This window comes from Typha latifolia, chromosome 15, assembly GCF_019914945.1.
Source record: "Typha latifolia isolate L0001 chromosome 15, TyphaL0001v2, whole genome shotgun sequence".
In the NCBI taxonomy this organism is placed as follows: Eukaryota; Viridiplantae; Streptophyta; class Magnoliopsida; order Poales; family Typhaceae; genus Typha; species Typha latifolia.
The window spans coordinates 1766474-1790511 of NC_133100.1; the positions used below are offsets into that span (position 1 = coordinate 1766474).

Sequence of the window (24038 nt, forward strand, 5' to 3'; positions counted from 1 at the left end):
ATATTTTTACGTTAAATGTAAAATAATAAATTAGTCAGCACTTTATTTCAAATATAAAATACTAATATATTAAATACTAAAGATGGAAAGAGAAGGTGGTAAAAATTATTATAGAGACCCAAGTAGGATTACGTGAACATAGCCGCACTTAAGAGGATCTCAAGAAATTTCACTACTCTTTTAACGGCTGGATTATTTTTCCAGCCAATCAATCAACTGCTGCCATTTATGGCTACAGTACGTTCATGTAACCGTGGATGTACACAATCCCCACTTTATCCATGTCCCTTCTCCTACATTTTTAGAGCCCCGAGTAGAAAAGAAGAAAGTTAAACTCTCTCTCTCTCTCTCTCTCTCTCTCTGAAACCCCCCTCTCTTCCTTTCCTCTGCTTGCCTTTCCTTGCTTGTCTCTCTCTCTTTCTCTGTCTCTGCATTAAGCCTGTGAGGCATAATCCCGAACACCTTTCCCGCACTAAAAGGGGAGGCTGCTAGTTTTCACGTCCAAGGCCCGGCATCTTCTCGCCGTCGATCGCGGTGGCACCACCCCTCTTTATATATATAATCTCATAGATGTAAAAGGTCAAACATTTGTGCAATTCCCTCATAAAAATCCCACCTTTTTGCTTCCTCTCTTACTCCTCCCCATAATTCCCCATCTGGGTCTCTTCCATCTCGGCCTTGTCGCCTCTTTTCCATGGAGCAGGAGAGATTTTTCAATAACCCAGCTGCTCTAAACTGGCAATCTTTAAACGCCCAAATGGCGCCGGAGTTGAATTCCGTCTCCGGCGCCGACCAATCCTTTCTCAACCTCAACTGGGAGCAGTCTATGGACCACAGGAACCATTTTGAGTCCGCTCTCAGCTCGCTCGTGTCGTCTCCTTCCTCCAATCCTTCCACAGCCGGCGTCGCCAACGACAGCGTCGTAATTCGTGAGCTCATAGGCCGGCTCGGGAGCATCTGCAACTCCGGCGAGATATCGCCCACCTCGCGTTTCCACAGTACGAACACGTCTTGCTACAGCACTCCTCTCAATTCCCCTCCCAAGATTAACCTCTCCATGATGGATCACCACCCGGTGCAGCTCCCGCCGTTCGCCGCCGACCCTGGCTTCGCCGAGAGAGCGGCGAGGTTATCGTGCTTCGGGGGGCGCAGCCAATTTGGTCTTCCGGGGCAATTCGGGCTCCCGGAGGCCGAAAAGCTGTCGAGGGTCTCGAGCAGCCAGTCCCTTAAGGCCACCGGCGAATACGGCGCCGGGCAAGAGGCATCTTCGGCATCCGATCGGGTTCCCGAGAATGGAGAGACACCCATTAAAGCTAACAACGAGAACAACGCAAGGAAGAGGAAAGCGGCTCCTAAGGGTAAAGGAAAGGAGACTCCTTCACCTTCCTCCATTACTATCAGTACAAAGGTACTTGTCATGTGGCTAAAGTTTGCTCTTGCAACTATAGTTATCTCTTGATGCATTTAAAAGGTGGAAACTTTTTTACAATCTCAGATGGCAGAGGAGGATACAAATGCAAAGAGATGTAAACCAATTGCTAATGGAACAGAAAAGGATGTGACAGCGGAGCCGGAGACTGAGACTAATGGTGGTTTGGAGAATAAATGCGAAGTTAATCAGAAGAAGGGGAAGGAGAACAATGCCAAGCCGGCCGAGCCCCCGAAGCAGGACTATATCCATGTCAGGGCGAGGAGAGGCCAGGCGACGGATAGCCATAGCCTTGCCGAAAGGGTAAGAAGATGACATTGTTTTCCATCTTGGTGCTACTTAAAAAAAAAATTTCTCCTTCATTAATGATCTTTTATTTGGATTGCCAGGTGAGAAGAGAAAAGATCAGTGAGAGGATGAAATTTTTGCAAGATCTGGTCCCTGGTTGCAATAAGGTAGTGCATTTTCTCACATAAATGCTACTTATACCATTTAATTTTGGTGAGTCCTTGTCTCATTCTATAACATTCTTGTGTAGGTAACAGGCAAAGCAGTTATGCTTGATGAGATTATAAACTATGTGCAGTCATTGCAGCGTCAAGTCGAGGTACAGATACTATCAAAATTCATTTCTTGATGAGATTCTAAGCTAATTTGATCTGTCTAATTTGTTACAATTTCTGGCTTCAGTTCTTGTCAATGAAGCTGGCAACCGTGAATCCACTGCTCGAGTTTAAAATGGATAATGTCCTCCCCAAAGACGTATGCCTTTTGCATTCTTCTTGATCAAAATTTCACATGAACACTTAGTTTTAAGTTGTTAGCCTTAAATTGGGTTTTCTTTGCAATTCCAGATGCATCAAGCATGTGGGCCTATGCCGCCACAAGCTTATCAATTAGAGGCCACAAGAATGCCATTCTCGTTTCCTCAACAACCTCAGGGGACCCCTCTCCAGAGTGTTGTGACTAATGGCATGGAGATGCACTCCTCCTTTATCCCGGTGGACTCATCTCTGCGTCGTGGTCTGAGCATACAACTTCCTTCCCTTGATGGATTTGGAGATGCCTCCTCTCAGGTAACAAATTTCACAGTGATGCCGATGTTTAGAACCTAAAAGGATGACATTATAATGTGAAAAATATTGTGCTTTCAGCTTGGGACTTTCTGGGAGGATGATCTTCATACTGTTGTCCAGATGGGCTATGGGCAGAGCCAAGAGGCTGGATTCCCCTCCTCTCAGAGCTTTAATGGTAGGTGAATTGGAGCTCAAAAGTTTCAATCTGAAAATTAATGCAACAAAACTCTCACAATGTTCATATATCTGATGCAGGCCAAATGCCGACATCTCACATGAAGATTGAACATTAATCGATTGATTTCCAAGTACAGGAGGCCGTTGTATATACCGCATTGTTGGTTTGAAACAGCTCAGGAAGCTTTGAGCTGACAACCATTAGGTCCGAGCACGATATTCGTGCAAAGATTACTTCAACACCATATGTAAGATTGTAACATGGTGACGATGAGGGTCGAATAGCGGAATCTTATCTTGAGCTATAGCTATCTTTTGTGTTCGAATGAGAATATTACTACTCATTGATTGAGGAATATGTTTTCCCTGCTGTTTATCACAATTATTCCTTTCTTCACGTCTCTTGTGTAATAATTGTGGAAGAAATTTGAAACCTTAATCTGCTTATAGAGTACTTTCAATGAGTGGATAAACAGCTGTATGAGGACATATAAGTCTCATTTAAAAAAAAATTCTTTTATCAAGTGTGAAAAATCCTGAGCTTTTGTACAGTTCAATTCTTCCTATTTGAGCTGGATTCAACAAACTTCACAGTATCTAACCTCTTCTCTTCAATGGATACAGAGCCTAAGCCAACTAAGCTGAGAAAATCTATCTCCCATTGACTACATTCTTTATTCTCCTACCACCAAACTAAGCAGTGCTCCAGAGCTGGCAAAGTAGGCAGACCTTTTTTTGAGGAGAATGGCATCAAACTGACCAGGTTGGCAAAAATTTGGGTTTGACAAGGATCAATCAGCAAAAAAATAATGTCTGGAAATCCTAGATGCTGAAGCTTTACAGTTCACACACAAAGGGGAAGAAATGAATACGAATTGTGTTCCAAAGTGGATAGATTCCTTCCATCATAAGATGGCATATCTTATAACAACTCCATTTACATTCTGTTATAAAATTTCTGGTGAATCTTTAGAGTATATACTAACCTAAATGCTTTTGTTGTCTGTAGGTACCCAAATAAGTCTAAAAGGGCATGGAAGGTTGCATGTCATTATCCACTGTAGGCCTCTAATTTAGACAAGCATCAGTGGGTGCTTTCCTACTGATTGAGACACCACTGTAACTGATCATCACTGTATGTTTTCTTATCTCTTTTAACTTGCGTAAAATTCAAGAGTTATCAATTCTTAGATGAAGTTTATGGGTCCATCTGAATCTGGTACTTGGTTTACAACATGTTTGTACTCGATCCTGCTATCGTTTTCACGTTCATGTGCACTAGGTTGGGGACCATGGCAAATGCAACTAACTCCACTAGGCAAACTACCATCTTTCAGCTTAGATTGAAATGTGGATGCCAAAGCTTGCTGTCCTAAGGAAACAGTTAGGCATGATTGAAATTGTTCACCTTTGCCAAATGGAACAGGGCTGTCAAGGTCTTCCTCAATTTTTTAACTTGGGTCTTGGTGGGTGGATGAGAATTTTTTTTTTTCTCTTCTCTCAATCCAATTCCCTCATCAGAGCAAGATCCTTGGAAGATCATGTCACTCTCCAAATCTCCCTAGTGATGGATCCATTTTGTCTACTTCCTTTCGCGCTCAGAAGCGCGCGAAGATTATATTAATTTGGTGGTTGGGATATCTTTGGAATGCCTTATTTTTTTTCAGCTAAGAATACAAAATCTTCCTCTGTAATACTTGATGATCTTGCTTGAATTTTAACAGGTCAACAGAATGAGATAGCAAGGGACTTCTCAACTGTTAACACTCAAGGAGGGGACGACAATTAGGTCATGAAAAACATTGGCTTGTGGCCTAACTGAGCAAAATGGTCCTTTTATTGGGGGAGAGAGCCCCAAATGCAAGTGTAGGTAGGATGTCTGCTTTAGAGTTTCATATCATCAACAGGAGTGGATATTGTCTCATGAGCAACTTGAGTACTCGACCACCCCGTGACATCTCTTTTAATCAATTGGAGTATAAAGCAAGTGAAATGATACCAAGAGGAGAATTTTGCATGATATATAACTATTTATTTGCATTAATCAGACCTACAATAATTGGAAATTTAACGGTGTTTCGGGTAAATTAATATGAGCTCTTTTAATCATCTGAGTCAGATCAAGACACTTGGTGATAAAATAAGATAAGAAGTTTAATTGAGTAAATTAATTCTAGCCTAAAAGCCTACTAACATCTTCTAAGATAAGTTTTAAACCAGTTTAGTGAGCACTAAATTTATTTAGCATGTAAATAACAGTTTATCTCAAAAACAATTCAGAGCAAAACTCATTCTTCTCTCTCCCCTCTTATTTATCCAATATTTTATATTGATCAATTAAATTAAATTATCAATTTATCTTTAAAAAGGCATCACTATAATTAATTATCATTTCAATCTTTGTCTCACTTTCTATCCAGAGTATTTTGGTTATTTAATAAAATATCCCCTCCTCAATTTATTATTTTTTTAGGTCACATCAAATATAATCATGATACTTACCAAAACACTATATTATTCTAAACCTAATTTTTAAGCTACTTTAAAAAAAATTAAGTGTAGCTAATTAGAAGTTGAGATAAGTAAAATAGTTGTTATCCAAACTAATATTTCTCCTTTGTCATATGAGAAAAGTTTGAGGTCACAAATCAGTGACAGGACTAAGAGAAAGAAAGTAAAAAAAAAATTTGATGTGCCATTGTGGAGTGTAGCAATAGGCAGAAATATTCTGTCAATCTTTGTCTTTTTTATTATATGGGTCAGATCAACATCATTTAGCAAGTTGGACTTCAAAATGATAGAATAGGTGTTCAGGTATCTCTGTCAACCGACTGGCATTGAGTCCTATCAACTTGCAGGGTCTAATCTCTTGTGCACTAATTTGCAAAGATTAAGGTAGTCTAAGTTATGATTAAGGGTCTCAAAATGATTAGGACCTTTCCTAAGCATACTTAAAATGGTTAAAATAGAGCTTGTGATTACTAACATGGGACAATGACTCTTATTTGCTTCTGATATGATTAGAATTGTCAAATAGAATCACATCACTGTCAACTTGAGATTGTTTTCTTATCATTAGTTTGGACAAAGTTCTGTTTTAATCTTTACCTCTTAATTGCTTCCCAATGGCTTTTGGGTTTGGTTTAAAAAGCTTTAGGTATGGGCCTTTGGGCCAATACTGCTGCTAAGAACCTGAAATTTTAGCCCAAGCATTTAGTTCTGGGCAGGGTAATAGGTTTGATATCTTAACTGATCCTTTTCTCACTATCATTCCCTTGGGCCTATATATATATATATATGCTAATATGATAGTTAAAGAATTTTTTTTTAGATGAACTGTGGAAAGTTTAGGATTGAATGGAGATCTTTGTGAAATTTATGGTTAATCCTAGATTGGGTAGCCCGGGTGAGTAGGGATTAAAACTTTTTATACCCGGATAGAGTGAACCTATCCCCTGTCTTATTTAGGTTGTATTCTTTGTTATGAAAAATTATTAGAGCACTGTCTCCTCTTTTAATCAAGAAGTCCTTAATGAAGGTCAAGGTGGGAAAGTATGAGCAGTAAGGCTTCTTCACATTTTAACCTCTCTCCTGGGCTCAGACAAGGCTGTTCTCTCTCCCCATGTTTGTTTATTATTGTATCTAACATTCTATCTCTCATTCTTGATGATATTTTTCAATGGAATATGCTTTCATGCACCAAGATAGTCCAAACAACCCTCTCCTCTTATCCATTTCCTCTTTGTTGATGACCTTCTCTTTTTTGACAATGCCTCCCCTAAAGAAGCCTCCAAACCTGTCTTTCAGTTGCCACATGAGTTAGGCAAGGATTCTTGCCTCAAGATTCAAAGCCAAAACTTTAAGGTCTGTAGTAGAGAAGTTCCACTCCAGACTAGCATGCTGGAAGTAGCACCACCTTTCTCATGTTGGGGCATCTTACTCTGCTAAAATTTGTTCTCGCTGCTATCTTTATATACATTATGGTTTTTAATTCTTTTCCCATAGTTATGTTGGATGAAATAGAGGGAATCATGTGTAATTTTTAGTGGGGCTTTGCATAGGGGAGTCATCTTTATCTCTAGAGCTGGATGTCCTCCTCCTATTGACCAGTTGCATCAGGTGATCTGGGTTGAAGACTGCTCAAGGATCTCTCCTCTATCTGGGCGACTGCATTGCTTGTGATTGTGAGCTTGATTCTTAAAATGAAATAGGCTCTAAGATATGGCTGTCCATGGCTTCTCTTATATAACCTAACTAGCATCAAATTACCAGTTGGAGTGGATCATGTCAAGGATCTCATTCTCAGCACCACTTCCTCCTGGAATGAAACTCTTGTCGATACTATCTTCTCGCAGAAAGTGGTAGCAACTATCTCTAGCTTCTCAGGAAGAAACAACTACCTCATTTGGAGCCCCAGTAGAGAGGGCATCTTTATCGCCAAGTTTGCTTTCGATGTCTTTTCTAATAGGAATTGGCTTAAGCTCCTCCTTAGGATTGGCAAGTAAAAATCATTTGAAGTTTTTCATCCTCAGGGTTAAAATGTTTTATCTAGCAGTGCATTGTGGATGACGTCAAGTTAAGGATTAAGGCTATACTATCAAAAGAATCAGGGGATGGCAATAGTATCGTGTTAAGCGGGTTTGTGTCAGGCTACTTTTATTTTAACATGAACACAACTCAATTAATAATAAAGCGTGTTGCATTTAGTAAACGCAAACATGATTAGATTATTAAACGGGTAACACGATACGACTTGTCTAACTCATTTGATAAATGGGTCGTGTTAACACGACACAATAACCAATTTAATAATTGAGCTGTGTTAACACGACATGTATCAAATTAGCTGGATAAGATCGCCAATCTTCACATCTACAACTTTAGTATTTATAACTTTTCCAGATTCAGAATCTATCTGGGAAAAAATGAAGAATTAATCCGAGAAAGATAAGGAAGACTGATTTAGTTAGTTAGCTAGCTTTATCTTGTTGTTTGAATTTTAAATAAATCAGATAATCCGCATGTGGATCCGATCTGCTAAGATTTTTTACTCCCATAAATAGGAGTGGACATATATTGATAATAATCATTGAATGGAATGAAAGCGCTATATTGAGTTAAGTTTATTTACCTTGCATTTACCATTTTATTTTAGCCATTAGATTGTCTTTATCTTCATCTTCGAGTAGATCATAATCGTAAAACCCTTTTAAACATCCCAACCCTAGCCACCTCCTACCTCCAACAGTCACCCTATAATACGCCCGTTCACCATCACCACCCTTAGTCGACCGCCACAACGTCAGATATTTATTGTTTTGCTTTCTCTGACCTATCTCCACTATTTTATTTTTAACTTTTCATCCCGATGTCCGATTTAGGTGAAACCTGAGCCATTAGAACCCTAACTCATTCCACCTAAATTTTTATAATTTTCTTACGTCCGGATCAGTCCAGATCTGATTCATAACATATTAACACTATATAAAATTTAATATTTATTGATTCAAACAAAATAGTCTCTTTTTATTTAGAAAGATATATAATACAAAAATATACGATTCTAAATATTCAACTATAAATTTAATTCAACACAAATCCATATATTAATTCAACTACCAACATCCGAAATTAAATAAGTAAATTAAGTACTAATTTTAATTTCAATCACAATCTATTACTGCAAATAGTTATAAAAAAAGAGCAAACAATAGCATTGAGCTCTTCATTTTATTGTTCAAAGATCACAACCCAGTCAAAATAAAATAAATAAATAAATAAATAAAAAGAAAAGAAACCAAAACAAAAGAAAATGTAAACTAAGATAGGAATATAGAGATAAATAAAACATCTATTTTCTATGATAAATCAAGTGAAATAGAAGATAATAATGGAAATTATGATATATGTTTCCCGTTTTCAAATAATAATAGCTTTAGATTAGCCAGACTATTTTCCCTGACCAGTTGCGCCTAGGAGTACTTCATCGGTCATAGAAGATGTAAGATTAAGTAGGTGAGGCAGAGAGGGTTTTGGTGCCGCCGAAGTCTCACCTATTACAAAGAAAAAAGAAAACCTATCGCCGTCATGAAAACCCTAGCAAGGCAAGACAGAGTTAGCTTATCTGGTAAGCATTCATGCATGTCTAATGTCTTCCCTTGTTCCGCAATCTCTTCTCCTTTCTTCAAATATTATTTTTCTCATTAAAAAATACATACAACTCTAGCTACCAAAGTCCAAAAAACTTATTACACCTCAGCTTCAAGGTTCTATAAATAAACCTCTTACTATCGTTTAAGATTATGCAGGAACTCAAAAATGTTAATTGTATTTCTATGCAAATCTATGTTGCTAGAAATTAATAAGAAAATAATGAGAAAAATATACAAATCTCTATTAACAGGGAAAAAAAAGAAAAAAAAAAGGAAAAAGAGAAGAGAGAGCGAGTTTTTGGCGGTCAGAACATACGTTCGCTCTTATTGCTTTGTTCGCTTGTTTGCGTCTATGTTTTGTCCGATGGAGCCTTCTTTCTCCTCCCTCCACCTCTCTTCCATCCCCCTTCCCCTTCCCCAAACCTCCACCACCTTTCTCCCAAACCCTAATCCTAAACCAAACTTTATTCCAGCCCCTTCCGCCACCGATCTCCCCACCGCCATCTCCCTCCTCAAAGACCTCATCACCGTCGCTGAAACCGCCCTCAAATCCACCGCCGACTTCCTCTCCCTTTCTTCCGACTCTACTGCTGGCTTCTGCACCTGTCCCTATGACTCCCGACACCGGATGCCCCCGGAATCCCTCTTCCGCCACTCCCTCCTCTGCCCCTCGGCCCCCGGCGCTGCTCGCCTCGACCTCGGCCTCCTCGAGACCCTCCGCTATCCGACGTCTCTCAAACCCGAGTCCGAGCTCCGGAAAGAGACCCAAATATTTCTCCCTCCCGCCGACCCCGACGCCGACCTCTGCTTCTCACTCGACGATGCTGAGCTCGGCGATCTGGGTTCTAACTTCTTCTACAAGGACTGCCCGGGAGTTGTCACCACGCCGGAGCCTGATATCTCCAGTAGGACATTCACACTGCCCGGGTTCTTATCCACCGAGTGCGGCAACTTCATTCCCGATCATGGTGGAGGAGATGGGGATTTGGGTGGAGGTTTGATTCGAATCCTTCCATCGGAGTTCTGGGCTTTGAGATGCGAGGTGGAGGCCTGGAGAGACTTTCCGGTCTCCTACTCTTATGCTGTCCTTCAAGTTGCTTTGAGCTTGAATCGGGTTGAAGAGGGCGATTTGAAGAAGTGGGTACTCATTAATTCGCCTAAAAATGGGATTTTGATTGATGTTGCTATGAGAGATCATATATATCTGCTTCTGAAGCTGTGCTTAAAGGCGATTGCAAGGGAAGCTTGTGGTTTTTTGAAGCTGACGTTGAATAAGGATGGGCTCTTTGATTCAAAGTTCCTAAGGTTCGAGTGCCCTAGATTGGTTGGAAGCTTGTCTTGGTTTGCATCTCAGCTTTCAGTATTGTATGGGGAAGCAAATGGTAAGCTCTTCTCTCTGGGGATGCTAAAGGAATCAATTGTACAAGCTGGATCAAAATTGTTACTTATTAACTATGGGGAGGATGGTTGTATGACTCATGATCGTAATAAGGTTACTGGCGAAGATTGTGATTTTCGTGATTTCAAACTCATTGGAGATGTTGAACACGCAAAACCTTCTAAAAAGGTTGGTAGAAGGCAAGTGCTTGTTTCTCAGGTTGCGGCTGCAGTTGCTGCATTGCACGAAAGGTCTTTGTTGGAGGAAAAGATCAAAGCTCTAAGATTTGCCCAACCACTTTCCAAAGCTCAGCTGTATCCTTCTCTTTTCTCTTATCACCTTTGTTTTTCAGATTTTTGTCATATGATTGCAATCCTCACTTGGTTTACTGATGTTGGTTTTCACCACACTGGTCATGCTTGTTTCTTGCCTTCCTTGAAAATCATTATATTATATGCCCATTCTGAAGATACCAATCTTAGAGTATATTACTGATTCTTTTACAAACTCATTTCACATAAAGCGTTGATGCCAATAGAAGGATTATTAGCTTAAGTGAATAACAAACTTCCATTAGAAAAATTCATTCATATATATGAATATAAATATATCTTTCTAATGATAGTTCTAAAGTTTAGTTTATTTAGAAGCACAAGGTAATAACTGTACAAAAACTCTTAATTTTAAGTTCTGAAGGATGGATGCACATATTTTGGGACAGGGACATAAATTTTAAGTGTATCTGCTTTTTGAATATTCTGAGACAATTTGCAATCATGCATAGGTGTGGAATACAAATGGGCTGTTCCACCTTTGTTTCGTAATCAAACTTAGATTGAGGACATTGTGGACAAGCCCTTGTTCCCTTGTTGCACAATATGAGCAAGAATTCTAGTCCCTTTTTCAATTTATCTTGAATGAAATGAGACAAGTTGATGCGGGAGGGGGTGGGCAGCAAACCGACTTCTCTCATATGGTATTCCACCTGAAAGGAATTTGTTTGGAACTACTTTAAAATAAAGGGTGGTAGAATTATTTTATCCCCCTTCCAAATGCACCAAATGCAACCTACAAGTAAATATATTACGGGATAAGCACTGTAGACGACTGACTACTTAAACTCTTGAACATCCTGTGTTTTCTATTTTGGTTATGCTTTATTCATGATAAGAATATCATAACTACTACTTTAGCACTGAAGTTATTAGCTTCTTCTGCTAGATTAATGGAGCATTCACATGCATCAACAAGGGGTAGCGAGGAACGCGGAAAGCGATCCAATTATAGACCTATTTTGGAGCATGATGGACTTCTTCCTCATCGAGTACAAAATCAGGTAATCATGTATAGTCATGCATCTAATAGAAACCTATATTTAGTAATTTGTAACTAAGGAGGAGAAATCAATGTGTAAGTTGTGAGTGAGGAGTAACATTAGAGGATAATATGTGGTAAAATTGGTAGAAGTTGGTTCTAGCATAGTAATATGTCAAGGTAGTCCACGCATGATAGTTAGACTAGGCGTAATTTGGTTGAGGTAAATGTTCAAGTTAGGGGAATAGATACTGTAAATAAGCTGGATGAGAGCAGCCCAAGGGACTAGAACATTGGTAGTTCATAGTAGGCTAGCAGCATTTATGTTGAGGATTATGTAGCCTTAAACAGATAAGCAACCTAATCAGCTGTTCGGTTGAGTAGTATTCATGCAGTTGATTGAGATAATTCAGAGGCAACAGTTTGTAGGACTTTCACTTGAAGGAGCTGAAGCAGCACAAAAATCTTGCTCCTGTCAAGACCTTACATGACCTTGAGATATTTAAGATGTCCATGTTAGCCATTCATCAGTAGGTTTCATTCTGAATAACTGAAAAATAGAAACCGCTTTCTGTAGTCTAAATATTTTACAATCCAATTGATCTTTTTGATTGTCTAATCTTAGGCATCCATCAGAAGATTCCCCATCAAAAGACTGAAAAGTAGGAGCTTCTTTCTGAAATCCAAGACTTTTACTACAAATTTGATGCTTGTGTTGCTTTGCTGCAAGTTGATGTGTTCAAAGTATGATTGTTATGTTAAATCCATTTTGTTACGATATTAGTATAACTATTATTTTAAATTCACCTAGTTTGGGGAAGAAGCTTCACCAAGATGACCATGAATTGGCCTATAATTTATTTTGAAAAAGTATGTATGCATGTGCAACAAGGGTACTTTTGTCAGTTATCTTTCAAGTTGCTGGGGTCTAACTGGTAGTCAATACTCACTGTAGGGGCAACACTTAAGATTGAAGATTGCCACCTTGCAATGTGCGCTGGTACATAGAGTTATTAGATAAACCTCTTAATCAACAGGTTAAGGTTGTATAAAAGTCTTCCTTGATATAGAATTGGCAGGAGGGTCATGCTGAACTTGCAGGATACTTATGCAAAATTAAGAGATTTGGAAGCATATAAAGCCCATATAATTTTTGAGGATTATACATGCAAATAACCTGGTGAACAATTACTTGTTCATAATATTAGAAATTTGACCATTATAAGTCTGAAAAAGCAAGACTCCTGAAAGAAACTTTGCAAGACAAGAACATCTATATTGTTTAATATCATAAAGAGTCCAAAGTGATACATTACTGTGTTTAATATATGTAAATACTTTTTAATGCTAAAGTGTGCTATATTCTGTTGACGAGATGGAAATTTAATATCTCTTGTAAGACTAAAATTCAAATAACTATTATCAGAATGTATACACATTTCAGATTTTCTTTTCGCACTTTTACCTCTTATGTCTTTGTATTCTTAAGGATTTTGGTAAAGCCAAGACTAGAGAAGAGCTATTAGCTGAGGAAAGAGATTACAAAAGGAGAAGAATGTCATACCGTGGCAAGAAGGTGAAAAGAAATCCAACACAGGTATGTAATTCGACACCGGCATACTTCCCTAGGTTAATCTTCTTGGGAGTATTTAAAGGCTGATCAAAGTTGAAAACAAAGATCTATGATACTTGCAATAGAAAAGAACTATACATGGAACGTCAGAGGTTTCTGCAATTCTATAAATTGTCATTGAATGATCATTTTAGTGGTTAGTAAACAAACTTTATTGGATTCCAGGTACAGAATTGTGTGAATCTGCTGATCCTTTATTTCCACGTCCTAAATTTTTTTTGGATCTCACGATCTTGTGGTTATCAGTTTATGCCGACCACTATGCATTTCTGTCATATACTTTTTCATCTAATGCATTTGTAAACATTTGATTTTGATTCTTTGAGGTACTCCATTGGTCAAATGTCTTGATTATGATATGTTTCTCAACCTGATGGCTGATTCTTTTTCAGTGCTAAGTTAAAAACCTGCTAGTTGTGTTTATGCCTTGTCACTTTCACTCAGACTTCTCTGACAGCCAACGATATGTTTGTCGTTTCATAGTGGCATGACCTTTGCTCTTCTTTTTCTTTCTAATGAAGGTAATAAGGGACATAATTGAGGACCACATGGAGGAAATTAAACAAGCTGGTGGAATTGGATGCCATGTCAAAATTGCTGAAGATATTGCACCAAAACCATTCAAATACAATTACGAGAGAGACAATATTTCAGATATTCATGAGTTACGTGATGGTAGGTATGATCCATTTGGCACAGTCAGGAGCTCACCTGGTTATAGCAAGTCAATTAATGCAGTTGTTTCTAAAAGAGATACATCAGAGAATCATGATATGCCAAGGTCACTGTGGAAATCTAGATATGACCACTGTGAACATCAGGAAGAACATGATAGAAATGAGCCTGAAGGGAGGAAGATTTATACATCAAGAAGTTCCATATCACATAGAAGTTATTCCCACACGTTTGAACGGGACACACATAAGAAGGAGCAAAATAAAGTCACAACACTCAGAAGTAGACATGAATGGAGTGATTCTGATAACCATTCCATGTCGGAAGATCACAAAAGTCGATCATCTTTAACATCAAAATCTTACAAGAAAGGGTATGCTTATACATCACGAGAGGAAAATGAAAGAAAAGCCAGAGCTTGTGAGAGCCATAGATCAGAGTCTGTGATGCAAAGTGCTTTTGAGGACAGGTACAATCCAACTGGTTCATATGACGAGTATGATTCTTCCTATGATAGCGGTTCTGTAGGCAGCTATTGCGTAAGGTCACACAAATCTGACAATCTAAGAAAGAATGAGATTTATTCTGATGAACTTCGAAGAACAGATAATTCGACAAGAAGGCATAAGCGAGATCATCAAGAAAAATAGAGTGTAGCTTCTTTTGTGATGTAAGTACTTATGTTGATTTCTTGTTTTAATCATTGAAGTTTAAATATGCTCTTTTTCATGATTTTTAATGTGTTCATGTATTTGTTTTGAATGTTTTGCTTGACATGTCTTTGCAGTACTAATTAATGAGGCCTCTGGATGTTTTCTAGAGCTGTATCCTTCTCTGTATCCTCATTTTATAATGTATTTCCTCTTCTTTTGCATTTTTCAACTGCTTTCAATCTGTTATTGAAAGAATACAGGTATTGAGTTGGAAATATATATTATTATATTCTAAGATATGTTGAGTTTGAAATTGTGATATTGATTAGTCTTACCTATTTTTTATTGAGAAAAGTTGGAAGTTCTAGTTAGTTTAATGTTGGTCATGGATTAAAACTTAGGAAAATTTATTAAAACACCATATTTTATTTTTATTATCATTTACAACCTATCATATGGATATTTATCATTTGACCCCTGCATTTTTCTTTTAATGCCTCAAAAACACCTTGGGTTAATTTTACCCTAACAACACTTGATGAAATAAGGAATGTTCCATTAATTTTGGAAAATAAAAATAAAAATCCATCTGAGTGAATCGAGACAAGTACTCCTAAGACTAGAGTATAGCAGGGTTTACTGACTTCGCGATGAGTTCCAAGCTTTTTGAAAAGAGTGAATACCTAAAATACCTCTCATTTGACTTTAAAATTTAGTTCTCTATTTAATGGTATGAGTCGAATGATAAATATAATTATAAAAGCAAAAGGTAGGGTGTTTTTGATAAATTTTCCTAAAACTTGTTTTTACTTATTAGCAAGTGGATGAAAAGGCATTCCTGTTTTGGTGACACATTCTTGATTAATCACCTGTCATTTCTACTGGTTTTGCCTGAATGATTCCTTCTCCATGAAATAGTATGGTAGCACTTCTATTTCTTTCTTTCTTTTTTGTAGATACTATCATTTTCTAGTAACAAATAGATTTAGGGGGCCCTCTGCTTTGAACAATGCAGAGGCCTAAAGTGAAGGCTTTTTAGTTTGTGGGAGGATTTGAGAGGAGGTAAGACCTGTACAAAGTTCAACTACTGAAAGCATTTAATATTTATCACATTAAGGGAAACTAGATTTCAGCATCGATAGCTAATTATAATCAAGATCCCAATAAAAGTTCCTTGTAATTTGTATGTATTCCTTGCAGCTTGTATCGTTCATTGACCATAATTCATGAACCCGGTTACCATAGGGAACATATTGTAGATATCCATGAAACGATTGAGTCTCTTTCTATTGTTTCAGGCTAAAACATTGTTGACCATATACTGTTATTTTGATGTAGGCAAGTAGATCAAGGTAGTGAATTGTGAATCTACCATATTTGCGTGATCAATTCCCATCGTTTGGCTATCATGTTATTTCAAATTCAAAATAATTGATTTCCATATTCCTATTTATGACCCTCCCGTAATCCATCATCTCTTCTGAAATCCACTGAAAATATTCATATCAAATAAGGAATACATATAACATGACTTATTTTTTCAATAATCCATATTTGTAGATCCCCTAGTTATTTCCAACTGCCACTTGGTACTTGATATTCTAATGGTGGAATTGGAAGTAAGAATCAGTATTTAGTCAAGTAAAAGCAAGTTTATATATATCTAGACCTGAATAGTCGTCCAGTGACTATAGAAACTGCACATGATTGTTGGTCATTGAATTCATTTTATTATTTTGGTATTTTGCCAAGCTGCAAATTTTAAGCAGAAGCTTACTGGAGTCATGTGATTGGCATCTCTCCATTTAAATTTCTGCAGAAAACTAATATACCCTTCATGGGCCAGGAATATGCAATAGCAGTAATCTTCTTAAGAAACGATATTCACAGAAGTAGGTTTTGCAGGAGTAAATGACCAAGTTGCGTTTCCTTTGGATTTTATATGAGATTATCTATTGTATTTGGTGCACTAGTGGTCGATATTAGATTTCTTGCACAGATTACTCTTAGGCCAACTTTTATTAGTTTTGCAATTACTATATCATCTGTAATTTCCAGTTAAATTTGTATGCATCTTTATCTCTATCGCTAACCTGAGGATTCTGTGCAGTGTAAGACTGAATAATAGTGTCAGTAGAAGGATATTCTAGCTTTCTTTATGCACTTTTATACATCATTACGATAGTAAAGATGCTAGCACTAATTTAATTATTTGTTTTTGAGCATTGGGTTTCACTTTCCACTTTCATTTTTCACTTTGTCATAGTGTTGGTTACTAAATCTTGCTTTGATGATGCTGGTGACTCCTGGAACCAGAAGGCTATCAATGTTGCAGAATAGCAGTTGAAATTGATGGATGAATCGAGTTGATCATGGTGTTGATGATGTGCAAGTATCAAAAACTTGCAATCTGCCTGAAAATTTGGGACAGAGAAATCCTGCCTTTGTAATGATAAAAGTGTCAGGACACAAAACATAGTGCAAAAAATCACAGTTATACAGATCCTGCTTTTCTGTTAGAACATTGGCCTCTGCTTCTTCTTTTCTTTTTCAATAACAGTATCAAGAGACTCCAAAGGAGGCTCAAATTACAAGTGTTATTAATCCTCGAACAGATAATAGGCAGAAGACTTGCATAACACGGTAAACACTACCTACCTTTAGAGTGTGTTTGGTTGCAGAAGTGAGAGAAGTGAAGTGCCTCTTCTTTCTAGTAAGAGAGTGAAAAAGAGAAAGTGAAACTATGTTTGATAGGTAAGGAAGTTATTTTTAATTTATTTTTTGCAATTAAACATCAGAGAAGTTCTTAAACTTGATTATTTTCTTCTCTTAATTTTTTAGCAACCAAACACTTCTTTTAGAAAATCAAGTTCATACACAAAGTTAAAAGTTTGTATTTGTATTTTGTTAGATATATTTTTAAGTTTGTGGGGGCAGAAGACTGAAAAAGAATAGTCTAAGTGGTCTGGACCAAAACTACATCATGTAAACATACAATGAGAAACCCATACTACATTCCCGTCAATTATAATTTTACCCTCGCCACCTGAGAAACCCAAGACATCAACAACATTACGAAAGACACTTTCAAGTATTTAAGCAATTACCAATGGTTTCATATCCCCATAAACATACAATGGTTAAGAGTGAAAAATTGGGAAAAAGAGTTCTTGCAAATCATAAAGCGAGTTTAGCTGCCTTCAGTGTGTAGTCTTCTTGAGAAGTTTGTAAGAAAATTCAGGTAAGAGCAGAGATCTGCTATCATGTCTATAATTCCCAAATGAAGCAGGACTCAGGAGCAGCAGAAGTTCAAGTGGATGTGATTTAAAAGGATTTTTAAATATGTAGAGATTAGAATCACAAGTAATAACATAGATCACAATTAAATGGAAGAAATTGCATGTATTACCTCAATGATAGTGCCTAAGTAATAAAGAACTGCAGGAATCATTAGAAATCTGTATATATTGCCCAGAAGCATAAAAGAGAAGCTACTTAAAAGTAAAACTAAAAACTAAAGAGATCATCATGTCAATTAAAGAGAAACTTATGTTCTTTCACTCTCTAGTTACCAAACTGCTTTTCTGCCAAGTGAAATTTCATAAATTGCTGCACCAGCTTACTTCTGTTTTTGTATCTTTGGTTCCAACAGTAAACTATTCGATGTAAAACGTACATATTTTTTCCTTATAAATTCTATTGAAAAAGGATGAACATAATGCAAGGCTATGCTCTGTGTTGTTTACTGTTTGAAATTTCAGCTGGCATGCAGACTTATGGAACTTCACTGTACAGTTTGTCTAATGATTTGGAGATATGCTAGAGCATATATTTTGTATATTATAGGCAGCTTATAGGCGGCTCATTTCTGAAAATAAGGCTAGAGATGTATTACAGTTTTTACACAACTTCGAGTATACTAACCGATTAGTTGGGAGAGTGTCGCGCTAGCAATACTTTATGAGGAACTATATTGTGTTAGTCAGACATGATGCATCAGAAATAGAAGGTCCACTAGTTTTGCTACAAGTAGTACTATGAGCCTATTAGTCTTGTGTGAGTTTATTTATATCAGACTTTTCTATTTATGTAATGTTAGATTTGTGCATGAGAGAGACTACCTGTGGATAGACTTGAAGTATACCCCACCCTTGCTCAAGTTGTTGGTGATCAGGTTGAGGGTGAGCACTAGGTTAAGGGTGAGCTAGCCTAGCCAGCCCAACTAATCCAACCAACTGTTGCTCTTGGAACCAGATGGCACCAATCATACGAGCGCAATTATGCTCCACATATATTACAGTTCTATTGAGATGATTAGGTAATATTCAAATTTAAGAAAAACTTATAACATGGGTGCTTACTTTATTATATTTATCATTTTAATAATTACTATTTGTAGATCATATGGGAGCCATATATACATGAAGTCTTGGTTGGATGACTTGTTATATGTTGATATAGTCGCCCTCGTGAAAGATGAATGTCTATTTGAGCTGCTAATCTGGATAGAACTCAACACACAACTTTTGGATGCAATAGGGATCAATCCAACCGTTGAAACACTTTGAGATTTAGATATGTTATTCTTCTAGAAGTTAGAAATTCATCGCAACCGGAATCTCATCGATTAGGCAGGTAGATCAAAATGAAATAATGACCAAAAGTTAGGGGATGACGGAATGGACGTAGATGATGTGGTTAGGGTTATGAGAGATGATGATGGCTATGGTGGATGAGTTAGTATTATGAACAAGATGAGGTAAGAGAAGAAAGTTCTCAAGTATAGCTGGTCGCTGAAGTGAGGAGGGAGAAGCGATGGAGGATTTCCTCGGCCGTAGAAGGAAACTCGATTTGAATTTTGACGGGGAGGAAGGAGGAGGGAGAAGTTTGGCTCAAACCTAGATGCAAAACCAAATTCAATATTCAATAATCCAAAGATGGCCACTTTTTCACATATTTAAAGGCTAGCCAATCATCCAAAAACTCTAAACAAATGTAATATGAAATAACTTAATCGACGTGTGTCCGAACGCCCCTTGATCGTGTTCGAATGACAAAAAATTGTACTCTGTATATGCGAATACTTGCGTTCGAATGCACCTATCAGAAGTCATCTTATTTTTTAAAAATAAAGATAAAAAATGATACAATTTGAAACGGATTGATTATGTCCACTTTATATTTCAATCAAGAACCATAACATATGCATAATGGGTAACCATATATGGAGGACGAGATCAGTAGTCATTTGTTTTGATGTAGTAAAGTAATATTTTTATATTGTGTTATTCACCGGTTTGTGCAGAGATATGAGACTCCAATACTATGTGATATAAAGGATGCTCTCCACTCTATCAATCAGTGTGCGAAGAGCAAGAAGCTCAATAGGCAAAGTATATTATAATATGGGAGCATGGTGTAGGTTGGTGGATGAAACACCAATGGTGACTCCTATGGATTATACTAATCCCTACATGTATTGTTATATGAGGATCACATGACATTTTATCTCTCCATTCTCGAATAGGGGACACATGAGATTTTGGCCTTCTAATAGTATTAGTGTGGTTATGGTATATTTATGTTATATTTAAATTTTTTTAATAAAAATTAATTTTTACTAATTTGCTATAAATTTTGTGTAGGTCCATACTTTATCAAATTTTCATCATACTACCACGGATGCACTAGAGATGAAGCATTGATGAGGGCGATATGTGACATGTGCATTAACCCATTAGAGATGATTCCTAAGTAGAGACATTTAGATATAGCTGTCAAACGACCAGCTCTGGTAGCTGTTGAACAACTAGCTTTGTCAATTTTGAACATGGGTGACTTATATGTTAGATGTAAATGCGCACGTATAATTTTAGTACATTTAGTGTATGACAATTCGATCACATGGGTTAAGTCGAGTTAACTGGAGTTAAGTTAGTTAGTTAGCTTTATCTTATTATTTTAAATTTTAAATAATAAATAATTCGGATAATTCACATGTGGATATGATTCGCTAAGACTACTGTTATAAATATGAGTGATCATGAGTTGATTATTATCATTAAATAAATTTGAATTTAGCCAAATTATTATTTTTATATTTATCTTTTAATTTAGCTATTAGAACCCTAACTCACGAGGCTATCACCAAATAAATTTTTATAATTTTCTTAAGTTCAGATCGGTCGAGATCTGGATCATAACATTGGTATCAGAGCTGACGTTTCTTAGCCGATGGTTAGCATGAGACCGAAGAAGATGAACGAGGAAAGAGCAACCGTGGAAAACCATGAACTCATTTATGTTTTTATGGGTGTCTCTCTAGTGCCACCACCACCACTGGTAGTTGTTGGCAAAGAGCCACCAACGCGGGCGAAGACATTGATAGAATTAGTGGACTCGTTGAGAGAATCATTGAAGGAGATCCAAACTACCATTAAGGACTCAATCCAGGCCTTGACAATGATTCTCCTAGCCTATCATGGCCAACTCGCATTGCCAGCATCATCGGCCATGACGGATCAAGCCCTCCCACGGCAAAAAAATCCAAGCCGTGACGGAGGGGACGAGCCAGCCTAATTTGCGGCCTCGATCACTCCTTCGGCCACAGTGGAGGTCCCTCCACCACCGCAGAGCCTCACAGCCATCACTGCTAGTTCGGAATAACCACCGCTATTGTATTAGAATAGTTACCACTACAAGGGCTGAGGTCGTCTTCCCCACTCGCGGTGGAAGCTAGGGTCGAAACCCTAGCTTTCAATTGATGGCGATCTAACCTCCACTAGCTGTGGCCTCAACATCTGGTTCCTTCCATAGGACCTTAACACCCGAGCCAAGTCGAGGGCAGTAGCATGAGACGGCCGAAAGCTCGCCATTGACAATCTATACTATTGTAGCTAACTCGCGGCTGGTGGCCGTAGGTTCGGCGGCCACGACTAGATTCACAATTATTTTTACGTTCAAATTAGTCTAGATCTTGTTCGTAACATAGTGTTTGAATATTGTTGGTTATATTGATTGGTGAATATGGTGGTTATGTTAATATGATTTAGTTTTTTTTTTGGTTTGGTTGTTTTAATGGTATTTGTTTTGTTTGTTTTCTTTGGTTTAATGTCGTTTGGTTGCTTTAGTGAAAATTGATTTAGTGTTGATTCATTGTTTTATGAAACCAGATATGGTGATTATGTTGATTGGTTTAGTAAAAATTATTTAAATTATTTTTGTATGGTTCTTTCAATGAAGTTAGTTCGGTTTGTTTCGTTTGGTCTATTGTTGTTTGAGTGGTTTAGTTAATTGAGAAGCAATAGTTTTAGAGATAATAAGAGTTTATCTTGTTCACAATGCTGTCTTGTTGATATGGCTTTTAGTGGTTGAATGAGAATCGAACTTTTCTTTGGTTTGATCTGTTATATTGGTTTAGTGAAAATTATTTTAGGATTTTTGAGTTTGATTGTGTTAGTAGAATTTATTTACTTATGTTCTTGTGTCGAAATTTTATCGAATAGGAATAGTAAATGCTGAAATATTTAGTATTTTAATATAAATGCAGAAACGTTTAGTATTTTACTAAACAAAACATTTTGGTTTAAAACTTGGTGCATTTGAAATGCAGGGTAGGTCTATAGAAATAGTGCTGTGTGGAAGAGTAAAAATCTAAACACTTTAGCATTTCATTTGAATATACTAAAAAATTTAGCGTTTTACCTCATCAATTCAAATGGTGAAATTTTAAGCATTTTATATTAAAAACACTTCATGAATTTTTTCCAAATAAATCTTTGAACCTTTCAATGCTAAAATTCAAAGTGAAAGCACTCAAAAGATAAGTATTTTATTATTATGAACTAGATCCGGACGGAATAAAATTATGAAAATTTATATAATGGTAGACTTAGAAGTTAAGGTTCTATTGAATTTAGTTTTATATAAATTGGAGGTTGGGATAAAAAGATATAAAATAAAATAGTGGAGGAATGCCAGAACATGATAGATCAGTAATATCTAACGTTGCGTCGGTCATCGAAAGGCGGCGGACGGCCAAGAATAATGCTGGATAGTATAGTAGGGTGGCTCGTGATGGAGGATGATAGCTATGGTTTGGAGGTAGAATTAATATTCTAAGTTAGATATACTCGTAGAAAAATAAATGGCTATGATTAATTTAATTATATTCATAGATTGTCTTACTCTACTTCTAAGATAAACTAAAGGCCAAAATAATTGCTCAATGCTTAGATGATTAAACAAAGCAGCCTAACTCTTCTATATATAGAGGTCGGGGACAATGAGTCGTATTAGGATTAGCTTTAAAGCATCTCCAACGGATGCCTAAAGGCTCCAAATATGCAGCCAAAAATGAAGCAAGAGCCTGGTGCACTCCAATGCACCGGGCTCCATATTTATTAAAATAATAATATAATATATATTTATATTAGCTATTTTAAATTACTTAATAGGTCCTCTTAGTGTTATTATTTTTTTAATAAAAAATATATGGTTAGAAAACTCTCATCGATATCTTTAAAATAAGATTAATATTCAATAGTTTCAGAAGTAATTTTAAATTACTAATTTTTTAATTAAACACATCAAAATTACATTACATAAAATAAACATCAAAATAAGCATTACATGTTATTAACTAAAAATATCAAAATTATATTACATAAAATAAGCGGAAATTAACATTTCATAATAAAAATAATAGATGTTTAATAGTCTCCTAAGTCATCTTCATAACTTTAGTAGGGAGGCAAAGGAATAAAGGAATATAAATTTTAATGTAATTTTTATTTGATGTATTTTATATTTAATTTATTTCATATCTGATGTATTTTAATATTTAATATTTACATTGGGAAATAATTTTGAGTAATTATATTTTAAGACACATAATTTATTAGACTCATTTTTATAAATAATAAAAAATTTAAAATTTAAATTAACTCAAAAATAATTTAATATTAAATTTAAAGGTCTCGATGAAACCTTTCGAATGGTATTATTTTTTATTAAAAACTGATTAGTAAAACTAATTATATACTCAGTTTAACTAACTAGATTATTTAATAAAAGATACAGATGAAATTAAAATTGTTGAATGCAATAATTATCGGGCAAATTTGATATTTTAAAAAGATGAAAAGACAAATGGAGCTGGGCTCCATTTTTATGGTAGGGCTCCAAATTTGGAGCTAGCATTGGAGCTCGGTTGAAGCTCCACCGGGCTCTAAATTTAGAATTTGGAGCCCGATTGGAGTTGCTTTAAAGGCTTACATGACTCGAATTATGATTTATCTTAGATGCTTGTATAACTTAATTGAACTTGCTTTAAAAGCTTACTTGACTTAACTAGACTTGCCTTAAAATGCTTACTTGAATTAATTGGACTTGCCTTATGGGCTTATATGATTTAACTATACTTTTATAGAATTTTTACAAATCACACTCTATATTTTGCCTATTTTGTGATTTGTACTCTGTCTTTGGGGATTTTATAACGCGACCCCTCATTTTTTTTATAATGTTCATTTAACACCCTAACATTACTT

General features: G+C 36.5%; 2 protein-coding genes across 3 annotated transcripts; both read left to right on the plus strand.

The window, feature by feature from the left end:
• The first annotated feature begins 388 nt into the window (after positions 1–388).
• On the plus strand, positions 389–3079 carry LOC140802427 (transcription factor bHLH62-like). The gene is made up of 8 exons (XM_073157951.1): positions 389–1408; positions 1496–1732; positions 1819–1884; positions 1968–2036; positions 2120–2191; positions 2284–2505; positions 2584–2680; positions 2761–3079. Exons 1-8 carry the CDS (start codon positions 695–697, stop codon positions 2796–2798), a joined length of 1515 nt encoding a protein of 504 aa, XP_073014052.1. The 5' UTR covers positions 389–694; the 3' UTR covers positions 2799–3079.
• Positions 3080–9097: 6018 nt separating this feature from the next.
• Positions 9098–17009, plus strand: LOC140801953 (U11/U12 small nuclear ribonucleoprotein 48 kDa protein). Of its 2 annotated transcripts, none has more exons than XM_073157350.1 (5): positions 9098–10526; positions 11434–11548; positions 13016–13123; positions 13681–14504; positions 16804–17009. In XM_073157350.1, exons 1-4 carry the CDS (start codon positions 9187–9189, stop codon positions 14482–14484), a joined length of 2367 nt encoding a protein of 788 aa, XP_073013451.1. In that variant the 5' UTR covers positions 9098–9186; the 3' UTR covers positions 14485–14504; positions 16804–17009. The 2 variants fall into 2 exon arrangements, with proteins under 2 accessions (XP_073013451.1, XP_073013450.1); XM_073157349.1 differs by lacking the exon at positions 16804–17009 and adding an exon at positions 14622–15071 and having other exon boundaries at positions 9099–10526.
• Positions 17010–24038: the final 7029 nt, after the last annotated feature.

What these genes read in the sequence shown, in the direction of transcription:
- LOC140801953 (XM_073157350.1), top strand. Translation starts at nt 9,187, where the DNA reads ATGTTTTGTCCGATGGAGCCTTCTTTCTCCTCCCTCCACCTCTCTTCC. An exon ending in CCACTTTCCAAAGCTCAGCT is followed by an intron (nt 10,527 to 11,433) that starts GTATCCTTCTCT and finishes TTCTTCTGCTAG; the next exon opens with ATTAATGGAGCATTCACATG. An exon ending in TGAAAAGAAATCCAACACAG is followed by an intron (nt 13,124 to 13,680) that starts GTATGTAATTCG and finishes TTTCTAATGAAG; the next exon opens with GTAATAAGGGACATAATTGA.
- LOC140802427 (XM_073157951.1), top strand. Translation starts at nt 695, where the DNA reads ATGGAGCAGGAGAGATTTTTCAATAACCCAGCTGCTCTAAACTGGCAA. An exon ending in CCATTACTATCAGTACAAAG is followed by an intron (nt 1,409 to 1,495) that starts GTACTTGTCATG and finishes TTACAATCTCAG; the next exon opens with ATGGCAGAGGAGGATACAAA. An exon ending in GCCATAGCCTTGCCGAAAGG is followed by an intron (nt 1,733 to 1,818) that starts GTAAGAAGATGA and finishes TTGGATTGCCAG; the next exon opens with GTGAGAAGAGAAAAGATCAG.